The sequence below is a fragment of the Mauremys reevesii genome, linkage group 16 (genome assembly GCF_016161935.1).
Source record: "Mauremys reevesii isolate NIE-2019 linkage group 16, ASM1616193v1, whole genome shotgun sequence".
NCBI lineage: Eukaryota > Metazoa > Chordata > Testudines > Geoemydidae > Mauremys > Mauremys reevesii.
In genome coordinates, this window is record NC_052638.1 from 30,072,853 (window position 1) to 30,097,071 (window position 24,219).

Consider the following 24,219-nt stretch of genomic DNA (forward strand, 5'->3'; position numbering starts at 1 on the left):
CACCAGAGTACTGACGGTATGTTTTCTCACTGAGGAAAAAGAGGAAGGGAAAGTGAGGCAGACAAATGGTGTAGATTATGAATCTCCCAGACGTGCCTTTTTTTTGTTTTGAAAGAACAAAGGGGCATTATTTTAGGAAGTTGTAAGCTTGTAGGCTGTTAAATAACCATGTCCTCCAATGTTTAAAAAAAAAAATCCTCCAGAGGCTTTCCTGAAGAAATGATTGTTTGTGTATACGTGTGTGCATGGCATGTCTCTCTGTGTGCATGCCTCTCTGTGTGCATGCATGTGTAAATTCTACCTACAATATATTGGAAGGAAAGTCTGAAGAACTTTTGTGCTTAAAATGCTCTTTTGTATAAGAACTGGGAGAATTGTTCACCTCTTCTAACTATAAAAAAGCTGCAGTGCATGACTAAGCTTAAAAATTAAGGTAGCATATCCTTACACTTTCACAGAGAGTGTTAGTGTGTGCGTGGGACAGAGCAGTTAAGAAGAAAGCTTTAACACGGTGTCTCTTGGCCTGACATCAAAATAAGTAGTTCTTTTTTTAGTCTTGCATTGTTTCAGTTTTTGATGCAAATGTGAATGGGAACAAATTGCCATTGACAATATAAAACAGTAAACTTGGACAAATTATTTGCATATATATATTTGACCAGATTCTATCCTGCCTTATGACACTGCTTTGCAATATTTTATGTAGCTGGCCATGGGAGGGTCACACTACTGGAAGATGGATCCTATTATTTATCATTATTCTTCATTACTTATGCAGTGGCAAAAAACACACTGAGCCGAAGACAAGACTTTGCCCCTAGGAGCTTACAATCAAATTTCAGATATAATGCAATCATTGAGAGCAGCAAAGAGCATGGGGGATGTGTGATGAGGATGCTCCGAGGTTACTGGCATAGTCAGTTTTTGTGTCTTGATGGTTCTGTTAAAGCTATTTATTTTTCTGGGTTTTTCAATGGCAAATTATCATGCCGAATATTGTAGGACAGCTCACGTGAACAAGGATTACCCACATGAATGAGGACTGGAGTATCTGGCCCTTGTGTTTTTACTGTAGAAAACTTCAGGGTTTACTGAGCTGCCAGGAGAGGATTAGCAGAGGGAAGATTCTGCTTCCCACACTGGGAAGGGTTTTTGCATCATGTTGCTGCCATTACTGAGGAACCCTGCTAGAACCCTGAAAAAAATGGACTAGGAAGCATGAGTGGAAGTGTTGCCAGTGTAACCAAGACCTTCAGTGGCAAATGTAAAACTAAAAAGGATTATGTTTAAAGAACAGATACAACAGTGTGAAGACAAAGAAGACAGGTATGATATTCTAGCTACTGTGGAAAGTAAGTAAGAAAGGACTAAGAGAAAAAACAAATGAACAATAGTGAGGAAGAAGCAACTTCCAGATGTTAGCAAAGGAGGCACTGTAAGGTACAAAAGTGTCTCTGTCATCTATGTTAGCTATTTAAAAAAACAAGGGGTGGTTGCAGATTTTGTACCCACGTAGACAGCATGTTTAGTTTCTGATCATGGGCCAAGGGGACATCGAGATAATGGGAAGAAAGTGTCATTGTTGATGAGTATGTTCCAAATAAAGGAAGCCAATCCGAGGATATTAGTTATTGCAAAAAGCTTCTGATTAACTGTCCTGATGTGTTTTCCTAACTTGAGTGAAAGTTGTCATCTAAAGCTCTACTTGTCCTGCAGGAAGGGAGGATCTTTAATTTATTTATAGCAGGGACTCAAGGTTGTTTAATGGAATTTTCCCTGCAGGGCAAGAACGACCATGTGAGTCTGATGGAACTTTGAGACTTCAGGAGTGTATACAATACAAAGAACACCATGCTCAAGTCAACTAGTGCTAACCAAAGCTTTAAATGACTTGGTGAACATACTTCTCACCAGTTCTGTGCTGCCTACTTTTAATGCACATTTGCCTGTATTAAATCACGGTGCCAAGGTGGAGTATATGAATGGCACATAATAGACTGGTCTGCTGTGGCCTGTAGTATTTTGCTCTAATTTCAGTTGTTGGGCTTGGTGTGCAGGTGCTAGGTGGTGTTGGTATCCTATGGATAGAGACAGGGCCAGACTAAATGATCTGATGGTCCCTTCTGGCCTTTAGCTCTATGACTCTACACTACCGAAAACATCTTTACTGGACCTCTGATGCTGTTATGTCCCATCTCTCTCACCACGTTATTGGTATTTTATATCACAGCCAGTCTTCCCAGTGCACGATGAAAGGATAACTTCCTATCCATTCTGACAGACTGTTTTAGTGTATGTTGAAGTATCTGCAAAAAGCCTACTTTAGACAAATATATATCTCACACTTTTAATTGTCTGGCATTTCCAGTGTAATTTATTTAAATAAATCAATACTGCTAGATTTTTAACGTAACTGAACCAATCATTTAAAAATTGACAAAATCCTCCTTAATGAAACGGTGAGGTCAGAGGACTTATCTGTAGCTTGTAATCACAATGATCAACAAGGCAGCAATGAATGCAGAATGAAATTAGAAGTGGATTGCCCTGAAGATGCAGCAGTTCACAAGAGGATCCTCAACATTTCCTGATGTAAAGAAACTCTAGAGAGGCTGTAAAATCTCCTTGACTGGAGATCATGGTGTAAATCAATGCACTAGCAATATAATAAAGTGGATTACTTGGCCAGAAAGACATTCTGTGGTTTGACAAATCTAAAAATAAATTGATTTTTCAAGCTTTTATGACCTTACTCCATTTTCTTTCTTAGTAAGCAGTTTGTGTTAACAATTTTTACTAACTTTATTAATCTTTATAACAGTTCTATTGCATTCCATCATCTCTCTAGTACCGTTTAAAAGTTACAATATAATTGCAAAATAGCCATAATGAAATTAGTACTGGTTGTTACCGATATGTCAGCTGCCAAATAACCATAACCCACAGGTATGTTATACAAAATATGAGAATTAAAGTAATTATATAGTGAACTTCATATCGTTGCTTATTGCCATACTTATTCTATTGCCCCCACAAAGTCAATGGGGCTACTTATCTCAATTGACTAGGATCTGGCCCTTAAAGTAATTGTAATGTATATGATATCAAGTAATGATGGTGCTACATCTGGAAATGATATTAAACTGTTTATAATGCTGTAACACAATTCCAACAAGTGGTGCTTGCTTCGGGGGCATCACCTAACTTGTAAACTCAGCATGGTTGTAAGGTCTTTGTTTTGTGTTTGTACAGCACCTAGCACATGGGACATTGGTCCATGCCAGGGACTCCCCGGTTCTGCCAGATTCCGAACAATAATCATGGTTTGGTGCTGCCTGTCCAAAAGCATATCAACACATACAGCAGGTAGATCCTGTTACAGAAAACAAACTATTCAGCTTTACCTGTGATATGATTCTCTATAGGTTTTTGTTCTGGGAAACCAACCATTTTACAAATGTTTTCATTTTGATTAGCTGAAACTGTTATCCAGAACACACTGTTATCTGAAAAAAGGGTCATATCTCTCTAGCTCTATGTTATATTTAAAATCCCTTTATTTTACCCAAAATCTGGACTCCTAGACTGTTTAAAATAATCATTCCCACCCTCATCTCACAGGGCCATTCAGAGAACCAAGAGAATACATACTCTCAGGCAAAAAGCTTTATTGAATTAGAATTAGGGTTGTAAGTAAATACTTATCAGACATGTGTACAGGCAGGGGCGGCTCTAGGCACCAGCAAAACAAGCTGGTGCCTAGGGCGGCAAAATCTAGGGGGCGTCCCCTGCGGCCGGGGGGGGCGGCAGGCTGGGCCGGCGGACCTGCCGCAGTCATGCCTGCGGGAGGTCCACCGGAGCCCCGGGACGACTGGACCTGCCGCAGGCATGACTGCGGAGGGGGCGCTCGTCCCGCGGCTCGGCTGGACCTCCCGCAGGCGTGCCTGCGGGAGCTCAAGCGGAGCCGCCGGACCTGCGAACCGTCCGCAGCTGCGGGAGGTCCAGCCAAGCCACGCGGGACCAGCGGTCCCTCTGCAGTCATGCCCGTGGGAGGTCCGCGGCTCCCGCGGCTCCGGGGCGCCTCCCGCACATGACTGCTTGGGGCGGCCAAAAACGTAGAGCCGCCCCTGTGTACAGGGAGACTTTGGCAAACCAATAAAATGCGTGAAACCACTATAGCTTATTGTTAAAGACGGCCTAATCAGCAAGCTGTAAATTGGCCATTCAGCACTCTCAGCTTGACCAAGGCAGGAGGGGAGGGAGTTTTGGGGTGCCACAGAAAGGGCAGCTTGACCCGGCATCCTTCCTGATAAGAATTGTGTCGAAGTTGCTGATATGCCCCAGGAATGTCTATTGGGGTCTCAAGGCTGCAGACTCTGGAAAAACCCACACCTGGTTAATCGATAATCAGAAAGAACTTCTTGCTTGATCATTGAAATGCTTACTTAACAAGGTTTCTTTAAAGGACATGTCATTCTATTATTAATGTATAAATAAGAGGAAAAAGCTTGAGATAGGGGGCACTCGTTTGGGGACTCTTTGGGACTGGTCTCTCCCTCTGGATGCATCTTGTGTTCTCCACCGGCAGATGGGCTGCCACTGTGCCACTTGAGAGCCACACTCAGCTTTGGTAATTATCAAGGGCTGGGGGTGTTTTACTAATCTTGTTGCGGACGTGTGTAAGTGCTTGAGACTAAGTAAAAGTTTAGCTTTAAGTGAAAGCACTCTTCTGTTGTCTTGTTTGTGCCAGCCATCTATCAGTCCGAGGGCTGTGTCTCCCCTGATTTATTTCCTGACACCTCCTCACACAGAGTAAAAGTTACCAAGAGCTTTGGGTTGCAAGAGCCCCGGGTAATACATGGAACCTATAAAGAACATTGTGGCTTTTGAGAAAACTGCAAACATTAATGTTACACTTTCACAAACAAACCAAATCATTGGAAATAACAGTTTAAGGGCCAGATTCTGTTCCTGCTGTAGGGGTTTTGTGCTGTCCTGATGGCACAAAGTAGCTGGAGAGTCTGCAGATCTGGCTTCATGAGGGGATTCTCAGATGGAAGAGAGCCACTACCCAAGCTCCACACCACTTCCTTAGACTCTGGTACACACTGAGTATCAAGGAAAAGGGGAACATAGCTGTAGTGTCTCTATTTCACAGCAATCTCTGACCACAAAATAGCTTCCTGTGCTGTGTGCAGCCACGAATAAATTAGAACAACTTAACTTAGGGACAGGGGCAGTCTCTGGCTGGTGCCAGAAATGGAAAAACAACGTCTTTCCCCCTTCATGACCAGAAGGGACCACCTGTCTGTCAAATGGACCAATAGCAACCATGGGGACAGGGAAAGTACCTCTCCATAATACCACATCCTGCACATGGAATGCAGCAATGAGAGTGGCAAGAAGAACCCATTTCCACAACTGCCCAGGACTCTGGAGACAGCCCATTCTGTGTGTGTTGGTCGAAGGCCTCTCCCTTAAAACAGGCCAAGGCCCCGCAGCTCCAGGTGGATTGACTTACTACTGGCAAAGTCAGAGTAATGAGTTCAAATGAGGCTTGCAGTGAAGGGTTCCAGAAGATCAGCCTTCATTGTGGAGATACTAATGAGTCTCCTTCATTCTGAACTGTGCATATTCACATGCATAACAGTGCTAAAAGCAAAAATCTGTGCAGTTAAGAGGGGGATTTGTTCTGTAGCCTGCAATGCCTACCACATGCTGCAACTTTCCTTTCCCACTGGTGCTGGAGAACTTATTGCACATTTATGATCACAGCGCTCAAGTTAACAGTGCTTTTTGCAAGGTTGTTTTACTGAGTTAGGTTTAATGAAACGTGGTATGTGAATGTTGTTGTTGCTGCTGTTTTTGTTTGCTTGAAATATTGCTGAAGCCTCTCCCATGGAGCTACCCTGAGACTGGATCCAATCATGGCTAAAGAATCTTGATGCATTAGCGATGGCTAGATGGGATTTAATCCAGTTGTACTGCGTGAAAAGTAATGGATCTGAGCTTCCTGTATTTCTTTTAATATACATCTAAGCAAATTTAGTTTTTGCAGATTGGCAGTTCAGGTAACTAAAGTCTTATGTCCCTTCTCTACCCTATATAACAAAAAGATACAGCATATGAAGTAGCAGTACAAGTGTTACACTATCCCACCAATTTGCTTCAGCTCTGTTCAGGAGGGAGCACCCTTTGGAGTGAAAGGGGACAGCAGTTCAGTCTTAATTAGATTAATTAGTTGATGTTTCTAAAAGCCCTTTGAATATGAAAAGTGCTGTGTTTTATTATTATTCAGTCCTGGGAATGGCAAAAAAGTGCCAATTAGAACTGTGACCAAATCAGCAGCAATCTCAGGGTGGGTTCATCTGAAAGATTTCTCTGGTGCACGTGTAACTCACAGGTTAGCGTGTGTGTGTGTGTGTGTGTGTGTGTGTGTTATGTACCCCCTTCTGTGTTAAATTCACAGTGGATCTGAGTGTTACAGCTACCTACCCACCTACAGAGTTTTACTCAAGCTGGAAAGACTTATGCTTCTAACTCTGGATGTCCCTGATTTGATCCCTAGTGTCAGCCAAGATGGTGACCTTTACACTTCATGGTGGTTCATGCTATCCTGAGGTTTCCTTTGCTTTTGATTCACATGAATAGAAAAATATGAAAAACCTTATCCCAAGCTACCAAGTTGTGTATTATTTCCATCTAAGCTTGAACGTTCCTTCTCCCTCTAATTACCTCCTACCTATCTTAACATGTTCTGGGTTCCTCTCCCTTTTAAGGTCTACAGGGCAGTAGCTACAAATCCTCTTGTTCCCCATACCTTCATTGTCTTCAGAGTGAAGTTGGTTGTCCCCACCCCTCCCCAAGCTCTTAGGAGAGAGCTGTCCTTCCACTCTGTTCCTCACCACTCCCTGGGGGGATTAGGGATATGGAAAGTCAGGTTACGTCTCTTCCCTCCACATTCCATAGAAAAATCTCTTCAGAGAATTAGGTTGCATTACCTTCCAGCCCTCTCCCTCTCACTCAGTCTTCAGCACTGAGACCCATAGCAGTTACTGGAATGGGCACTTACCTCATTTTTGTTGCATTATCGAAAGTATCCCACTTCGAGGTCCAGAGGTTCTTGGACTGAGTTTTAGTTCATAACAGCTCTTCTCACCTTCTTAAAAAGAGGAGTCTCTCATGGCTTTAGAATTTCTAGCAAGAGGTTTCCACAGCTATGTTGTCAGTTACTGAAATACAAACACACCTGGGAACTTGTTGCCAAAAGATGTTGTAAATGACAAAACTATAATGGGGCTCCTAAAAGAACTAGATAAATTAATGGAGAATAGGTCCATCAATGGCTATTACTGAAAATGGTCAAGGATGCAACCCCATGCTCTGGGTATCCCTAGTCTCTGATTGCCAGAAGCTGGGAGTGGGTGATAGGAAATGGGTCCTCTATGATTGCTTGTTCTGTTCACTCCCTCTGAAGCACCTGGGACCAGCTGCTGTTGGAAGACAGAATACTGGGCTAGATGGACCATTGGTCTGATCCAGTAGGTCATTCTTATATTAAACAGAACAAACCCCACAGTTTGTGCCTTTTAACTTGTCTTCTATTTGTTTGTTTTATTAGCCTTTAAACATCATGTTCATGTTTTCAAGTTTTTCCTTCACAAACATGAAAACTAGAACTGTACAATATGTATACAACAATGAAAGTTGTGAGTCTCGCATAATCATATGACTCAAGAAATTTAAGCTTCAAGAAAAACACTGAATATCATCAGACACTAAAGCTGGTTGACATTATGTTGGCCAAAACTTTTTCTCACAGAAAAATGCAGATTCAAGTTGAGTGAAACATTTTGTAAATTCATGTTGATATTGCTGAATTGTTTTGGTTTAAAACGAAAATAATATTTTTTTAAAAAGCTCAAAATTTAAATTAAATGTTTAGTTTCAGGTTGAATGAAATACTGTGTAACAAAAATGTGTTTGGTTTGAAGTGTCATAGTACCTCTCAATAATACCATATCCTGCACAAAATTTTGAAAAAAAACCCCTGGTTTGGGCCTGTATGAAACAAATTTTAAAAAATCAGAACTACTAACTAACCAAAACAATCAGTGATTTGTACAGCTTTGATCCACATATACAAAAAATTATGAGTTGGCAGCCTTGAAACTATCCTCCTACACTGTAGTTTTCCATAAGATTACATTTGGTTCTGAACCAGTCAATGATTATACATCAGGAAGCCTTTTACAAAACTCCAGCCATGCTATTATCGTCTTTGAGTTATATCTCAGACATCTTTTTAAGTAACCTACAGTTGCATCTACGGTTTGTAGAGCAATGTGGCTATACTGCAGCCGACTTTAAGTTGTTAAACTAGCTTCATTTCAGTTAATCTCTTAGGAAAAACAAACACTTCAAGATCTTATTTTAAAGGGTTTGTTTTTTTTTAAATTGGCCACTGCTGGCCTTTTATTTTCTCCTGTCCTCTTCCTTTCCCCTCATCATGTTATATGAGATCTCCATATCAGGTTTTATTTGTCTGAATGTTAAGGTCTTATTTTTTTGCCAAATTATATTTTTGTTGTTTTTAATGGTTGTATTATGTTGTATAAACAGAGGTAGGGGAACATGAACTTGTAAATAGAGTTGATCAGAAATTTGATTTTTTTTATTGAAAAATTCTGGTGAATCAAAAGTGAAATGTTTTGCAGAAATATGTTGATTTTTATAAAATATTGGAAAACAACATAAACACAGAATAAGAACATTCCACTGAGGTGTAAATATTCCATTTAGACCTTTTTGGAATAGAATATTTTGATTATCCATTTCAAAATTACTTTTTATTGCATTTTTTTTGCTAAAATATAATAAAAAGAAATAAAAAGTGGAATGACATTGATGTTATAGGAACAAAACAGCGTTGATTGACCAAAAACATTTATTTTGTGCATGTGTGTGAGAGTGTGGGGGGGTTATTTTGTGACAAAAATGTCAAAATATTTTGGATTTTGTGCTGTTTTGGAAAGGGGAAAAAAAATAGAAATGGTAGAAAGTCTTGCAAGATGGGAAGGCTGGCTCCTGCCTGCCTCTTCATAAATGAAATTAATATTTTCTTTCTTAATGTTACAATATTTACTAAAACTGAACTTTTTTTCTTGTGGTCATACATGAATAAAAAAAAATGTTCTTGCCCTGGCTGTTATGAATGCCTGGGGAAAAAAAGGATTCAATCCTTTGAGGTACTGAGTATGCTCCATTGACTTCAGAGCAAGCAGGGGACACGTAGACTAAAAAAAGAAAAATGAGTTACCCACCGCTGTATTATTGCTCAGCTTCAGAGTTATTTGTGGTTAGCTTTTACTGAAAGGTTTATACAGGGTCAAATTCTAATATGCTGTCTCACACTGAGTAGTTCTGACCTGAAATCGAAGGAACTAGTAGTGCAGGAGGTGCTACGCAACATTGACAGAAGTATCTGTCCCTTAGTTGTTTTTCCCCCCCCACCCCCTTTAAAATGGGCATTAAAATTCATTTCCTAGACATGTTTATCATCTACTACAAATATAAAACTGGACTTTGGCTTGTTTCTGACATGAAAATAACTACATTTTATAAAATATATCCCCAAGCACTTTATAGCTAACTTTGTATTACTCTTATTTTTGCAGGAATCTTGGATGACAGGAAAACCCAGTGGATCATGTTTTTATAAGCTAAGCAATTTTTGTTTATGTTTACTGTGCTGCAAACATATGGAGGAGCTGTAAGTAAATGTACTTTACTGCATGATGAACTGGATGGCTATCGTCTGGAGGAAAGCACAATAATCGTTTCATTTCTGTGGTGATTTGCTAAGCTTGTGGTACAATGCCAGAAAGACTAACGGAGATGCTTATGGATGTATGGACTCCATTAATAATATTATGGATTACTGTCCTTCCTTCCATTTATATGGCTCCATTGAATCAATCTGAAATATTACCAAGTGGATCCAATATGGGACTAAATGGGCTCAGTGGAGAACAGAAGGTTTTGAACCGTTCAAAGAGGGGCTGGGTTTGGAACCAAATGTTTGTATTAGAAGAATTTTCTGGACCTGAACCAATATTAGTTGGCCGGGTAAGTAAAGATTTTTTTTCCCTTTCACTATGAAAATGTAGGATAGATGTAGGTCCTCATTGGCTTGGACTCTGCTATCAAGCTCAAGTTTACAGTTCTTGGTCATTCTGAGTCTTCCCTGCTGCCTGTAAATTTATGTTTTATAGATATTTACTCCTCTTGTAGATATGCAACTAACATAAATGATATGATTATCTGACAGGAGAAAGCAGAATGATGGTTTTTAGTGGACTGGAGATTTCAGGGTACAGATAGCCTGTTCTAACTTGTATTTTCAAGATAGAAGGCATCTTTTATTTTTGGTGATAGAGGGAAACAGATGCACATTTTTTAAAATGTCATTAGCCAGCATGCTTAGCCTTTCTCATCTTAAGACTTTTCTAAAAGCTGCTATTTGTTACATGCTTATATTTACATCCAGTATTCAAAAGTTTTGATACTTTATGGTCACTTTTAACTTGCTGTCCTGCTACACAAAGCTTTAAAATGCTCTGACATTTCTCAGAGATGCACGTTTAAGCCTAAACACAAGAATGAAAGTGTACCTTATACAACAGAAGACACCAGGCTAAGATATAGTTGCAGAATGACCCTGATGTACATGCCATACAATATAACAACATAGGCCTAGTATTTTGTAACAGGAAGATGGAGAGCATGAGTAAAATAGCACATGCTTGCTTTGACATATACTCTACCTTGTCTATTACCAGCTCCTTGTTTATTTTTACAACTCTGTTCATTTCTCTCAATCAGTAATTCCAAATCACACTTGCCTTGGAAAGAGATCATGCCATCTGCATTTATCATAAAGCTTGACTAGCAAATAAATGTCTTCTCCTTGTTGGATGTTTGATTTATATCAGAATAGTCAAATACTGTAACATATCATTAACTTTCTGTTTCCTCTGAATAATCAGACACATTATTACCACATTACGTTCACTCCTAAAATGTATATAAAATGTAGGCAGACAAGGGGTTAAAACATGGATAATTTCATGTTAAAGCATTCTGTACATATTGCAATGTACTACAGGGAATTTCAATAGCTATCATGTTACTGAAGAAAAGACAGAGAAAGTATAGATTTGATAACTGTTCCTGGACCAATATGCTAATAGCAATTGTCACCCATTGCTATCTTAAATTGATTTTGTGAAATGATCAGTTTGGGCTCCAAATCTTGGGCCAGATGGTGCAAACAGGCATAGGTCCATTGACTTTCAATTTAAACTAATGTTGATTTATACCAATGGGAGATTTATCTTAATATGCTTTGTTGCAGTCAGTAAACTATCCCAATATCAATGGGGCCACACGCTTATTAATATACAATATTCCAAGTTTCATTTAAAACAATGAGGAGAGTGTTTTTTTTGTAGAGTACGTAAGATGACAAACAAGAAGATTTTGAATCAAGGCAGCCACTCCTTAGTTAATCCTTTCATAGTAGGGTTATCAGAAGAGTTTGTGATTTTATGTGCCATATGTGCAGCCATGCCCAAGCACAATTAAGGCTACTCAGAAGGAGTGAGAGGGAGCGAGAGCACTGCTTCTCAGTTTTGTGGGAGTTTATTTTTCAGTGTAAATCATAGCCTTAACTTTTCTGTAATGCTCAGTAGTTTTTGGATTTAATTTCCTGCATTGTTTAAAATTCATTAATGAAGAGAAAAGGAGGGGGGACAGGACCTCAGGCAAAACTAATAAAGACGTTATGATCATCTTCTGCTAGGACTTTGAATAGTACTTATTGTTACAATGCCATGATATCCCATTTGCTGGGACTGCTGCATAATTAGTATATGGCATGATATAGATGGAAGAGAGTGAAAAGTGGAACATGTTCTAAAGGGCAGAAATTTGGGGCTTATTTCTGAAGTTAAATTTAATATGTCCTGATAATTCTTGTCTGTGTCTATTGCTATCTCCAGAAAATCACCTTTACTTCTGCTTTCTTAAGGCCTGATCCTCAGAGATGTGAGCCCCCATAAGTTCCATTGTAGTCAATGAGAGTTGAGGGTCCTCAACACTTTCCAAAATCAGGTTATATCTCTCTTCCCAACTTTAAAATGGCAACTGCTTTTTTTAGGCCTCCAGGTATGGCATCTCTGTTCTCTGTCACCCTCCTTGGTTTAACTACCCATCCCAGATTCCAATTTAAAATTAGCCTCTTGGTCTTCAGAGCTTTCAGTGGATTCCCTCTCCCTATTTTACCAATATTCTGCAAGTCCCTTTTCTGCTTATTCTGTTCCTCCAGTCTTTCTCCTAACCATGTTTCTGCACAGTTGGAGGTTGCTCCTTCACTTCTATTGCTTCCTCTGTCAAGAACATTTTTAGCTTATGATTGACCTTAAAGCTTTTTGGATGAAAGGCGCTCTATAAGGTACGCTTTAGTGAGTTATTGTAGAGTGTCTCAGAATAAGAAAGTAAAACACTGACATGCTGTTACATTTGCTGCACTTGTACATGTGTGTTCTACTGCGTGCATAGCTAATGCTGTTTACATATTGCATTTGCTACATGTTACGAGTACTGTTTATATTCACAAGACACCTGTATTTGTACAGATTGCTCTGAACAGACGCAATGCTATCACAAGGCTGAAAGTGCAGTGAACGTAAGAGCCAAACTCCAAAAGTGATTCTAATTAAACAAAGGCTAAATTTCATGTAGAGCTATTTCTATTCCATTTATATCAGTTCTTATATGGCTCTCGTCACCTTACTATCTGAGTGCTTGCACAATTACTATGCTAATATGCACCAAGGACCTGCCATGTGTACAAATCAGGTCTTTAGGTCTTTGCTCTGATATGCAAATAAAAACACAAGGGTTTGCATACTTAGATAATCACACATGTACAAGGGAAAAGTTGGCACACAATTTCTAAGGCTAATATAGGGCCCTTTGAGAACTCACCCCTAAAGAATCAGCACTTCTCAAGATAAGGGTCATGCACTCCAGTGGGTGCTGAGACCACTGATTACCTTTGAGGAAGTCTTCAGCCCCTCGTGACATTGGCACTTAAGCCTGTATATAAAATGAAATAGAATACTGAAACCCTTTGGAAAAACACGTACATGGGTTCAAATAACGTTTTTCTAAAATATAGTTCTATCTGAAGTAAAAACACACATGCAGAGTGTATGAATTAGGAAACATAAATGTTAGATACCTTAAATTGCGGACAGAACTTTAACTGATGCAGTACAGCTGCATACTTATCTACTACTATTGTGCATTATCCTTGGGGACTACAAGGTACATAAAGAATTATGCTCTCGATGTGGTCTCTCTAGCATATGACAATAATTGGAGGATGAAATTAACAGGAGAATTGAAAGCTTCTTCTTTCAAATGAAATAGACACTCAGACAACGAGGTAGGTATGGTGGTTGAGTGAAATGAGTAAAGGAGGAGCGCTTGGTTCTAACTTTGCCCCTGACTTTGTTGAAGTCAACAGGCTGCTCTGCTGAAGTTAATGGGAATTTTGACATTTACTTCTGTATGAGCAAGATCATGCCATAAACCCTGCTGCCTCCATTTCCCCATCTTTAAGATGAGGATATAAATATTGTGTCAGGGTTGTTGGGAGGATTAATTAGATAATGCCCATAAAATACTACATAAATGCTTATTATTTACCTATCAATATTTAGTTATTGAATTATTAACATAATAAGAAATGTCATTGTTCCAATACTGTACAGATGTAAATATAATTTTAAAAAATCTATATGGACACTAATCATTCACTTTCAAGTTCACATAAGCTCTGTGCTAAATGGAGCTACACTCCTACACAAGTTTAAATATGTTGTTTAAAACAGTACAGAAACATGGTACTTACAAATAATCTTCTTTCAGTCTTTTTTATTTCCCATGATCTGTTCCTTTTGATTCACACATATATGTTGACCTGCAATAGGGTAAGTCTAGATTACCTTCCAAAGGTAGTACTTTAAGCTTTGGAAGACCTGCAAACTGTGTATTTCAGACAGCCTTTCAGCGACTGACAATCTCATTCAACCGTGGAGTGATATGTCTGACGACACTGCATGCTGTCCTCGAAGATTTGATTACTTAGCTAGAACTTTTACTTGATATATACTGCTGTATGTTCTTAGTCTCTTTCGCATGCATTTACAACTCCACGGCAGATGTACCATGAACTCTGTGGTGTATCAAATGTTACTGTTCTTTCATTGGAGACAACAGCAGAATTCACAATGAAGTAGAAAATAAAGTTAGGAAATATTACATTGTGCAGTTGCTTAATAAAATATGTGGGACATGTTATCACAGGTCCCATTCACCAGTCTTATGGAGCCCAAGATACATATATAGTACATGTTATTTGTGATGTGTTAAATGGCATAGGGCCCAGTGTAGCAGACAGATATTTTCAGGCAAAACATAGGTTGTGTAGTTTCTGCGTTACAGTTATCATTTATGGGTACAGTGCAGGAGACAAAAAACAGTAGAAACACATAGAAGGGATTTTAAAATGACAGAAGCCTTTTATTTTTCATTCCTGGAGTCAATATTGAATAATTCAATAATAAACCCAAAACTCAAAGGAGCTGTACTGAAAAACAGTCAGATTGATGCTCTTTCAATAGGCTGCTCCTCCTGTCCTCACAGACCCTCCCAATTCTTCTCAGGATCCCACTCTGATTTCTTCCACTTTACTTCTTTCTACCTCCAAAGCCATGTGTTGCAATCACTTTTTCCGTGTATGTTGGTGTGTATCTTTCTCTGGGCATGATCGATGAAGTAAATGAGAGTCTTTCCACTGATTTCAATGGTTTTTGGATCAGGCTCTTAGAGGTGTGAGAACCTGTCAGTACTTTCCTATGAGCCTCTCAGAGGTGGTGAACAGTACAGAGGGACATGATGTGTTCCCAGGTTGGGTCTTGGGCTGGGGTGCTGAAAAGACAATGCTTTGAGCCTTAAAATGGAAACAGCATCATGAATGGAAGAGTATAGCGCTGAGCTATGGGTTCCGCATTGTGCATGTTCATGTGATCAGTGCATCAGACAAAGTATTTGCATGTAAAATTTACTTTATTTTATGTCCTTTTTATTTATTTAATTAGCTAGTTAGTTCCATTATTTTTTTGTGGCTGAGTGTTAATGCTGTTCTTGTTAATGTTGCAAAAGGGATCCCATCCCTAAGAGGGGCTGAACTATATGCTTCTTGCCTGAATGGGGGAAATCAATGTTAAGGAGCGGAAGTTTGCAGTCCACGGGTGTATCCTTTTCAGGGGATGATGCGATCCTGTTTAATGCACCATTAAAGTTTTTACAGCTAAAGGGCTGTAGAAAGAGCCAGTCATATTACATACATGTAGTATTTCTAGTCCTGTTTTCTGCTTATCTTTGTATTTTATTATTTATGACCTAAAATGTGCATCATGAAACATTCAGGATTTGAAATGCTGCCATTGCTGTTGGAGTTTTAGCCTTTTCATTTCCTGTGTAAGCTTAATAGTGCATTAATGTAGGGCGTTTTTCCTAGTTATTTGTTAATAAACACTCAGAAGTAAAAAAAACTAAATAGAATTTATTTTCTTACCTATTTTTATGCCACATCGCCCATTTTTTTTGCTTATTTCTAATGGATCAGAGTATACAGCGTACAGTATCTAGTATTTAAAGTGCTCCTGTTTCGGTTATTTCCTTGTTAATGTGTCCCAGTATCAATACAGAAGTATGTACGCAGTTCCGAGAATAGCTTTTCTTAGGTAAATATTGCTACAAAGCAATAAATGAAGCACACAATATTTTATATGAGCCTGATAAAAATGGCACGTTTGTAATGAATTTTCCAGTGTCAGTGTAGGTAGTATTTGTTTCTTTTAAAACTTTTATTCAAGTAGATACAACCAAGAAAAGATTCCTTACTAGAATGTAATGTTAAACAAGAGCAAACTGTTTCACTAAAGTACCTGGAAGTGTCTCTTCAAAGTGTAGGCCGTTTAAAAATCATACTATTGATATCTCATGGTTTTAGTTAAAACAACACATAGCTGGGTGCAGAATCTCAGACCTTATTCCTATGTATTGCTGTAAGTACAACTGAACAGGGGGAGTCAAAGGCTGCTTTTAGCCACTTTCATGTTCCCCTTCCTACAATCCTGGAGCCAGTTTAGGCCCCAGTACAATTTAGAGCAGCCTCAGTTGCACTGGCTGAAAATGGCCTTAAAAGGCTGTTCTGCTGGCTGGGTACTCCCTGAGTGCAGCAGAACTCTGCCATGCCCACCCTGACTCCCTCCCCCCAATTCTACTTTATTCTGCTAGAAAAAAATCTACTTTATTCTGCTATTTTATTCTGGCCCATTATTGTGGTGCACCTATTAGTGTGTAAGGCACTTTGAAGAATACACATGAGGGACTCAATCCTGCAATGTGCCGAGCACCCTCTGAGACATGGTGTGTGCCCTTGGTGCAGAGCACTTCTCTGATGTGCTTGGCACCTTCCAGGATTGGGCCCTAACCTTTAGACTTGACAGACAAGGGTGTATATAATAACACATGAGGAAGGAGAGGAGTGAGGAAGGACATGCATATTGTGGGTATGATTACACAGTGACTCCATTTAGGAATTCAGGTATTTTGGTGCCCCATTAATATTATTATTACTTAGCATTTGTTCCTTAACATGTTTTGCTGAAGCCTCACAAATGATTTTTTTTTTCCAGAAGATTGGTCGATCCAATTGAGCTTAATTCTCTATGGGGGGAAATTAGTTGCTTGTTCTAATCAATACACTGAGCCAAACTTTTTATTTTTCTCTTAATGAACTTTAATGGTTTTCAAATGTCCATGCAAAGTGCTAGAGTGACAGCATGAAAAATTGAGTGGAGTCCTCTGTGACCACGTAACAGATATGACATAATGGTGTAAACTTCCCCAGACTGCTCTTCAAATGGGTTTCAGATTCTACCTGGAGGGGCCACCTCCAGTGCTGTCAGGACGATTCAATTCCTCTTATCAACATGGGTACCAATTAGTGCCAGTTGTGCAGGTAGTTTTTTTAGAAACAGACACCTGTCCATTATGAACTGGTTCGGCAAGTAGCTTATTGAAGAGCCATCAGTTGGTAGTGCCTTAGCATAGCTGACAACGCAGGTCGGAGTCAAACCATTAAGGTGAAGGACTGAATATATTATCATCAAGCCCTGAGAAATCTCTCTCTCAGTCTGCCAAGGCCCAAATGTGGGCTGCAATGTGTGACAAAGACACACAAATTATTCAGGCAGGAAACATGAAATACAACAGGATTCAGTCCTTAAGTGTAAGCTGGACTCTGTGTCATCACAGTTTTATGTTTCCTTGTTTCTGAGGTAAATAACTTTTGACAGCAAAAGAGAGGGAACATCAGAATGGTGGGACACAGAAGTAACTTTGGGACTAAAGTGAGTGACATATGTTGGAATGAAGGACATTTGAGAGGTGTGCTTAAGACACCCAGTTTTCAGTTTTTTAGACTAGAATACCTACATATATGACAACTGTCATGAAGAAAATCAGCCTCTGTGTGAAAATAACAAGGAAGGGTTTGCACAATCTTTTTTTCTGCATGGGAGACTCTTATTTAAAAGGTCTTGGTTCTATCCAGCTGGTTGGTACCTCATGTGCTGCATAGCATTGTGTGACAGACCCAAAGACTACAAATCTGAGACTGCTGATGTTTGCTCTCCAGTTAATGGGCCATAAGAGACTTCACAGTTTAATCTTTGGATGTGAAGCAGTCACTCAGCTTAGCTGCAAAAATAAAGCCATGGACCATACAGCACTGCGGTAAGTATTTTAGGCAGTGTTTAAAGGCACTAATCTGGAGGAAGCTGAAGTATGTTTTCAGGGAAAATTAAGTAAACTATTTTAGAAAATCATACATGTAGGCCCTGTTTCATCAAGTTAATTATGTGCCTAACTTTAAGCATATCATTAGCTCCCGTGAAGTACCTAGTTGAGTTGAGGCCATTAATAGCAAATATAGAGCTATATCTTTCCTATCTCCTGGGGGAACAGCTGAGCATCTCTTACGGCCAAAAAGATTCCCATTCCACTATTTCCAGCAAGGCCCTTATTTCATGGCCACCACATCAGCTGCTAAAAAGAGCTGTGTGTGGCTTCCCTTGGAGAGTATCCATGCCATTCCTGAATTAACCAGAGGAATTATTAGGAGCAACATAAGAAATCCCTTCCCTCGTTCTTGTGCTGGTGCTTGCTACCTTTGTAGCATATCCAGCCCCTTGTGAAAAGAGAGTGAAGCCCTGAGCTAGTATTTCAAACTTGATGTGCTCTGCATTGATGCTAGATTGCCTCCAGCAATCCTTTCTGAGACGGTCTTTTATTTAATCATATTCCACCTAATTGAGACAAAGAGCCCAGTTGCAGGTAAAACCAACAAAAGGTACTTTATTTAAACAGACATTTCTTAGCAGGAGAGAGTGCCCCAATCATCTTGTCTCATTTATTTCCCCTTTGCTGAGAGTAGCATACGAAGAATCCCACCAAGTGGCACTAAACATCTAGGGTATGATGTACCCTGGGCATGGGAGAAAAAGGAAACAGTCCCAACCTTTAACTCTTTCATCAGAATGGATATAACTTTATTTCTAAGGTCATCATGCCACAAGCTTAATACAAAAACAATGCTAACGTATGGTAATGACTCAACATGAGAAATCAGGATAGTAAATGCCTTGGAAGAAAAACACAGTTTTAGATTAATTGTGGAAAATATGAAATATAGACACGATGGATTATGGACAGATAATGTGGATGAATGGAATTACATTTTGAGTTGGACTCATACATCAGACACCTGCTATATGGCCCTGATCCACAGACCATCTATCTAACTGTTAAGAATCCTTCCCTTGATTTCAGTGGGCTTTCAATCAGGCTTCGTATTATTATATGAGGGAGAAGCTCTCACATTTCCATTGTTTGCAGCAAACATTTGATAGTCAGCAGGGGATAGCCTTCAGGAGAGAGAGGTACCTTGTCTGTGTCCTATGAAATTCCATTGAGCTTTTAGTGAGATATAAAGTGTTAAAAATTGCCATTTCCCCTCTCCCACTTTTGTTCATCAGGAAAATTATTGCAGCTTGCCAAAATAATAACTAAACACAAACATTCTAAAGCCAGGATCCCGATGCTGCCAAAGCAGCAGCAGCATGCTCTGCAGTGGAAACATGTGGGGACTACTGGTGCAGATGCATCAAAAGATGGGGAAAAGGAAGCCAGGTTGCTCTCACTTCCAGACTTGGTTCATGGCCCAAATACCCTTCTGGATGCACAACATATGTCATGAACCTCCCCACACCTCCTGGTTGGATGGGGAGAGAGAGCCAGGCTGGACTCCTCTTCCCTCCCTCTCCACCTCCCTGCTTCCCGGCACCACCCATAAACAATTCCAAATTCAGAACATGGTTTCATTGGCCCATCCTCCTCTCCTTAAGATCCCATATAGGAGATGCTGTTCCCCCAATTCTGAGGACAGGGGAGAGAGACAGGCCAGATTTCCCCAAATACTTTCTGGAACCAGTACACAGACCCAGTCTTTGCTGCAGTGTTGAAGTTCAAGGTTCAAACCTTCATGATGATGTGAGATGTGGGTGCTGTTATTGTTGTGAATAATATAATTGGATCTACCTTTTTCCTTTTACAAAAATCTAGGAAACTACATAAAATATATGACATTAAAAGAGTGTTATTTAGGTTGTATAGCTGAGTACTCAAGAGCTAGGAAACATCAGATCTGCAGTTGCCGGAGCAACGTTAATTTGTGTGTATGCATTCTGATAATCTTTAATTACATGACCAGATACCATTTTTTTCCACAAGACCCTGCCTCATTCAGTGCACAGGGTGAACTCATAAGGGGCCTGACTTGAAATTGAACAGATAATCCTAGATCTGGCATTTTCAGACTTTCGAGAGCTTGACTTTCCAACCTAACAAGCATTCTTTTAACATAGTATTTTAATATAAGTATTAGTATATTTGTTATATGCATTCCATGCTGTCTTTTTTAAAAGCATCTGTCTATTAGGCAAATATGCTTTCTCATCACTATGCAGTATAAGGCATTGAATGTAGATCATTGGCATGTTTTGCAGTTCCCACTGTTGCTGTATCATACAGACACACACACAAAAAAAGGCCAGAGGCAAAGTGTTTGTGTTCTTCCTTCATCCAAAATCATCTGAAGCAAGACTTAACAAATGTGGACTATTGTATTGGCTTTAATTTACTTTTGTTATTAATGGTTCTTGATGATTTTATTGGAGGTGATACATAATTGCTAGACTATTAGATGAACTGAAAGCAGGTGCTGATCTAAATAAGCATGTATACATGGATTAAACTTACATTTTATTGAGTTTTCATATGAGTAAACAGATGCTATATAAACGATTTAAAGTGTATAGTAAGATTTTACTTGGCAGGAGGGGATGCACTGATAGGTGGGACTGAGTTTTAACCGATGGTGAATTTGGCTGGGCTTTCTCTTTAGACCTTGCTACTGCAGTGTGTAGTTTTTATAAACCTTGTATTTACTCCCAGAACACTGGGGTGGTGAAATAAAATAAATCATAAATCTTCTCAAATAAGAAACATCCACACATGTTAATGTTATTAATATTATTTTTGGTAGCGCCCAGAGGTACCAACCAAGATTAGTGCCCCATTTTGCTTGCACTGTTCAAACACATAATCCCTGCCACCAAGAGTTTACAATCAAAATGGACCAAACAGACAACAGTTGGGAGGGGACGTGGAGGAAGAGAGAGGGGAAGTGACTTGCCCCATGTTACACAGCAAATCTAGCTGAGGACAGAACCCAGGGCTCCTGACGCTCAATATAGTGCTCCATCCAGGAGATCATGCTGCCTCCCATTGGATCACTAATGGGAACAATGATTTCACAATATATCTGGACATAATACTATATGGAACTCTTACAGGAATCAATATGATTGATTTTTTTTCTGGTGTGAGTGAGAAATAAGATAAGATAGGGTAATAAGTGTGCAACAGCGTATATTAACAATTTAAAAGCTCCTATAATAAGACAAATGCCCATTTCTTAACTGATTGTACCTAAGGATCATTGTATCTATGGTGTTATCACACCTTGAAAATGATTAGAGGGAAATAGTTCATGCTTTGCAGAGCTGGATTTCTAGCATCCTTTTCAGGTGCAGCAGCATTCGTAGTCTCTTTGATCAATCAGCCTGCCAAAGACCTAAATCCGCATCAGACAGCCACTCTCAAGTTACATCTCGGCGGGAAATAATTTTCACATCCCATGAGAATTTTTGAAATGTTTTTTTATCTCAAATTGGGAGGAATAGTCTAAATCTTGAAAATTTGCATGACTTGACAAACCTTTTTTTTTTCCTTTTCTTTTTTAGGTTCAGGTCAATTGAAATGTTGTGTTTGCATAATTTTACTTTTTCCCCCCAAGAACTGACCTTTTTTTATTTTTAAACCTTTTTTTTAGTTTAAATTTACTAACATGTTGACATGACGTCACTTCAACTAAAATTTTTCCCCAAATCTTTTTGTTCTGAAAACATCAAAATCGGACGAATTCAAAACTTATTCCCTAAAATTTTGTGAGTCTAAGAGATTTGTCAAAACTAAAACTGTTCAGGAAAAAAAATGTTTATAAAGTTTTAACCATGTCTACTACTCTTGGCTGAAAGGGAGTCAAAGAGAGGGATGCTGCCAGAATTCTACAGAAAATAAGAGAAGTAGAATATGTGTTAACAAAAGCTTTGAGATTTAAAGGATTTTTTAAAATTAGCAAATTGTGAAGAACTAGATTTTCATCCTTGTGAGGATACCCATCTGAAATAAATACATCACAGACTAAAGGTGCATCCCATGCACCATATAAACATTACAAACGTGGCCACAAGATGTTGTAGCCAACCTCTCTGCAGCATGTTGTTGTGCTACACCAGTCCCCTAAATGTCGGGTAGCATGTTGTGTCTCCATAAGTTCAATTGCAACCTCTCCAAGCAGTAGGCTTCCAGGTTCTAGCCCTCTCTGCTTTCACATAAACACTCACATACTTTGAATAACATAGAGGATTCCTTTACTAGGGCTGCCAGCAATCGAAGATGAAAATATCCTAGGCATACTTGCTTTTATAGTATAATCAAAACAAAACAAACACCCACACAATTCCCAACGTATGCCAAGGAGCATTTAGTTCTGAGTCAGTTCAATATTAAACTACAATCTCTTGTGGCAGATGGCACAATGGGAGTTGTAGTTCAGGCCCCCATTCTCTCCTGTGTCCTGGGCTCCATGGAGAACTACATGTCCCAGGATGCAATGTGGCCTCCCCTCTTACCAAGCAGCAATGTGGATGCATAATGGGAGATGTAGTCTAGTTAGAGAGCCTGGCCCATAGTAGAAAATGGGGGCATCAGGCTCCCAAACTACAGCTCCCATCATATACTAAGACAATAGGGAAATACAGTTGAGTTTACTTTAAATGAAGTGTTTTAATTCAGTTCAATAAACTGAAATAAAACTTTTCAATTTGGGGAATACCAAAATGTTTTGTTTGTTTGTTTGTTTTTGTCTTTTTTACAATAAAACCAAAAATGTTTTGACATTTCTGGATTGATTTTTTTCAGACAATTTCATTCTGCCAAAACTTTCAATATTTCAACTTTTTGGCCTATTTTGGGATGAAAATAAATGTTGAAATACTGGAATTTCATGTGGGATTGAAATTTTTATTTTGCTCAGCTATCCACTGGAGATTATGAAGTTCTTTTCTGGCTAGATGTTGAATTGCAGGTTACAACCATATCTAGTGACGAACCTGTAGGTTCAATACAATCATTTTCAGAAGTGTTGCTGAAATGTTTATATTCAATATTTGAAAAGAGAAGAATATTAATAAAGTTAAGTCCATGTTCATGCCAACTGATGTCTCCAATACTGATGTCTTTCTTAGTCACTGCAAATTTCATGGATTCCGCGAAAGATCAGAAAATATAAGAATTTCTCTCACCATTTTAAGACGAGCAACCTAGAGATGCATCACTTTAGCCTGAAGGCTTATTTTCTAAGATACTTCCTTTGTCAGACCAAAGCTCTGATATTTCAACAGGGTAGGTTTGTACACTAAAAGAATATAAATGTTGATTCCCTAAATTCCATTTCACTTTTAGAAGCTTTCAAAACTTCAATAACCCACTAGAATCTAGACTGGTACATACCAAAATACACGTAGAAGAATTCTGTCCTCTTGGTAACTTTCTCACTGTAATAACCAGGACATAAATTTCTGGAAATTCATTTGACCTGATTCCCCATGATCCACTGACTGGAGAAATATCTAAGGGGCATTTGTTTCAGAATTATTAGGGACACCAATAATCCTATAGTATTTAATCCTTGATTTATTCTTTCCACAGCAAGTCCCCTAGTAAATCTCTTGTCCTTATTAAGCCTTTCTAATATGTTATATCTTAGATCCTTAATTTCCTTTAGGGAAACTTTCTGCTCTACAGTGTCTCCCCTCCAAAATATCCTTGGAATGTGATTTCAGTCACAGCTTGTAGCTCATCAAATTGTCTGGGCTTGGGGGTTCCAAGAATTTTAAAATATCCATCTTTAAATCCAGCAGGTTGAACTCAATCCAAGAACTGTTCAGCAAATCTGAGCACTGCCGCAGAGCCAGTTTGACTGACCCTTCCTAATCCCTGCCACTACAAGCTCCAAGATGTAATGTGTGACCTTCTTCAGATCTTCCATGCTAGTTGGTATTGGGGATAGTGTGGAGACGTGAATCAGGCATGAAAACAATAGGGAACGTGATGATGACTGGTGTGTATATTTTTGGAAGGTTTTAGTGGAAGGATTCTTGTTAATCCGGACGGGCCACAACAACTGGGAGGGCATCTTGTTTTATGAGTGGGATGGAGTAATTACCAAAGAGAATTAAGCAAAGGAACATAAGCATCCAATATCACTCTCATTAGCACTGCAACATGCCCATGGTGGATTGGGACCTCGTGACTGGGGTACCCTATGTAATA

At 39.2% G+C, this 24,219-nt stretch overlaps 1 protein-coding gene across 13 annotated transcripts in view; it reads left to right on the forward strand.

Annotated features, from left to right (window-relative positions):
- CDH8 (cadherin 8) overlaps window positions 1–24,219 on the forward strand; it is a 290,464-nt gene that overhangs the window by 98,779 nt on the left and 167,466 nt on the right. For all 13 annotated transcript variants that reach the window (XM_039503455.1, XM_039503456.1, XM_039503464.1 and 10 more), the window contains one exon: window positions 9,678–10,128. In XM_039503455.1, the coding sequence (XP_039359389.1) occupies window positions 9,877–10,128 (252 nt within the window). In that variant the 5' untranslated portion in view covers window positions 9,678–9,876. The remainder of the gene's footprint in view (window positions 1–9,677; window positions 10,129–24,219) is intronic.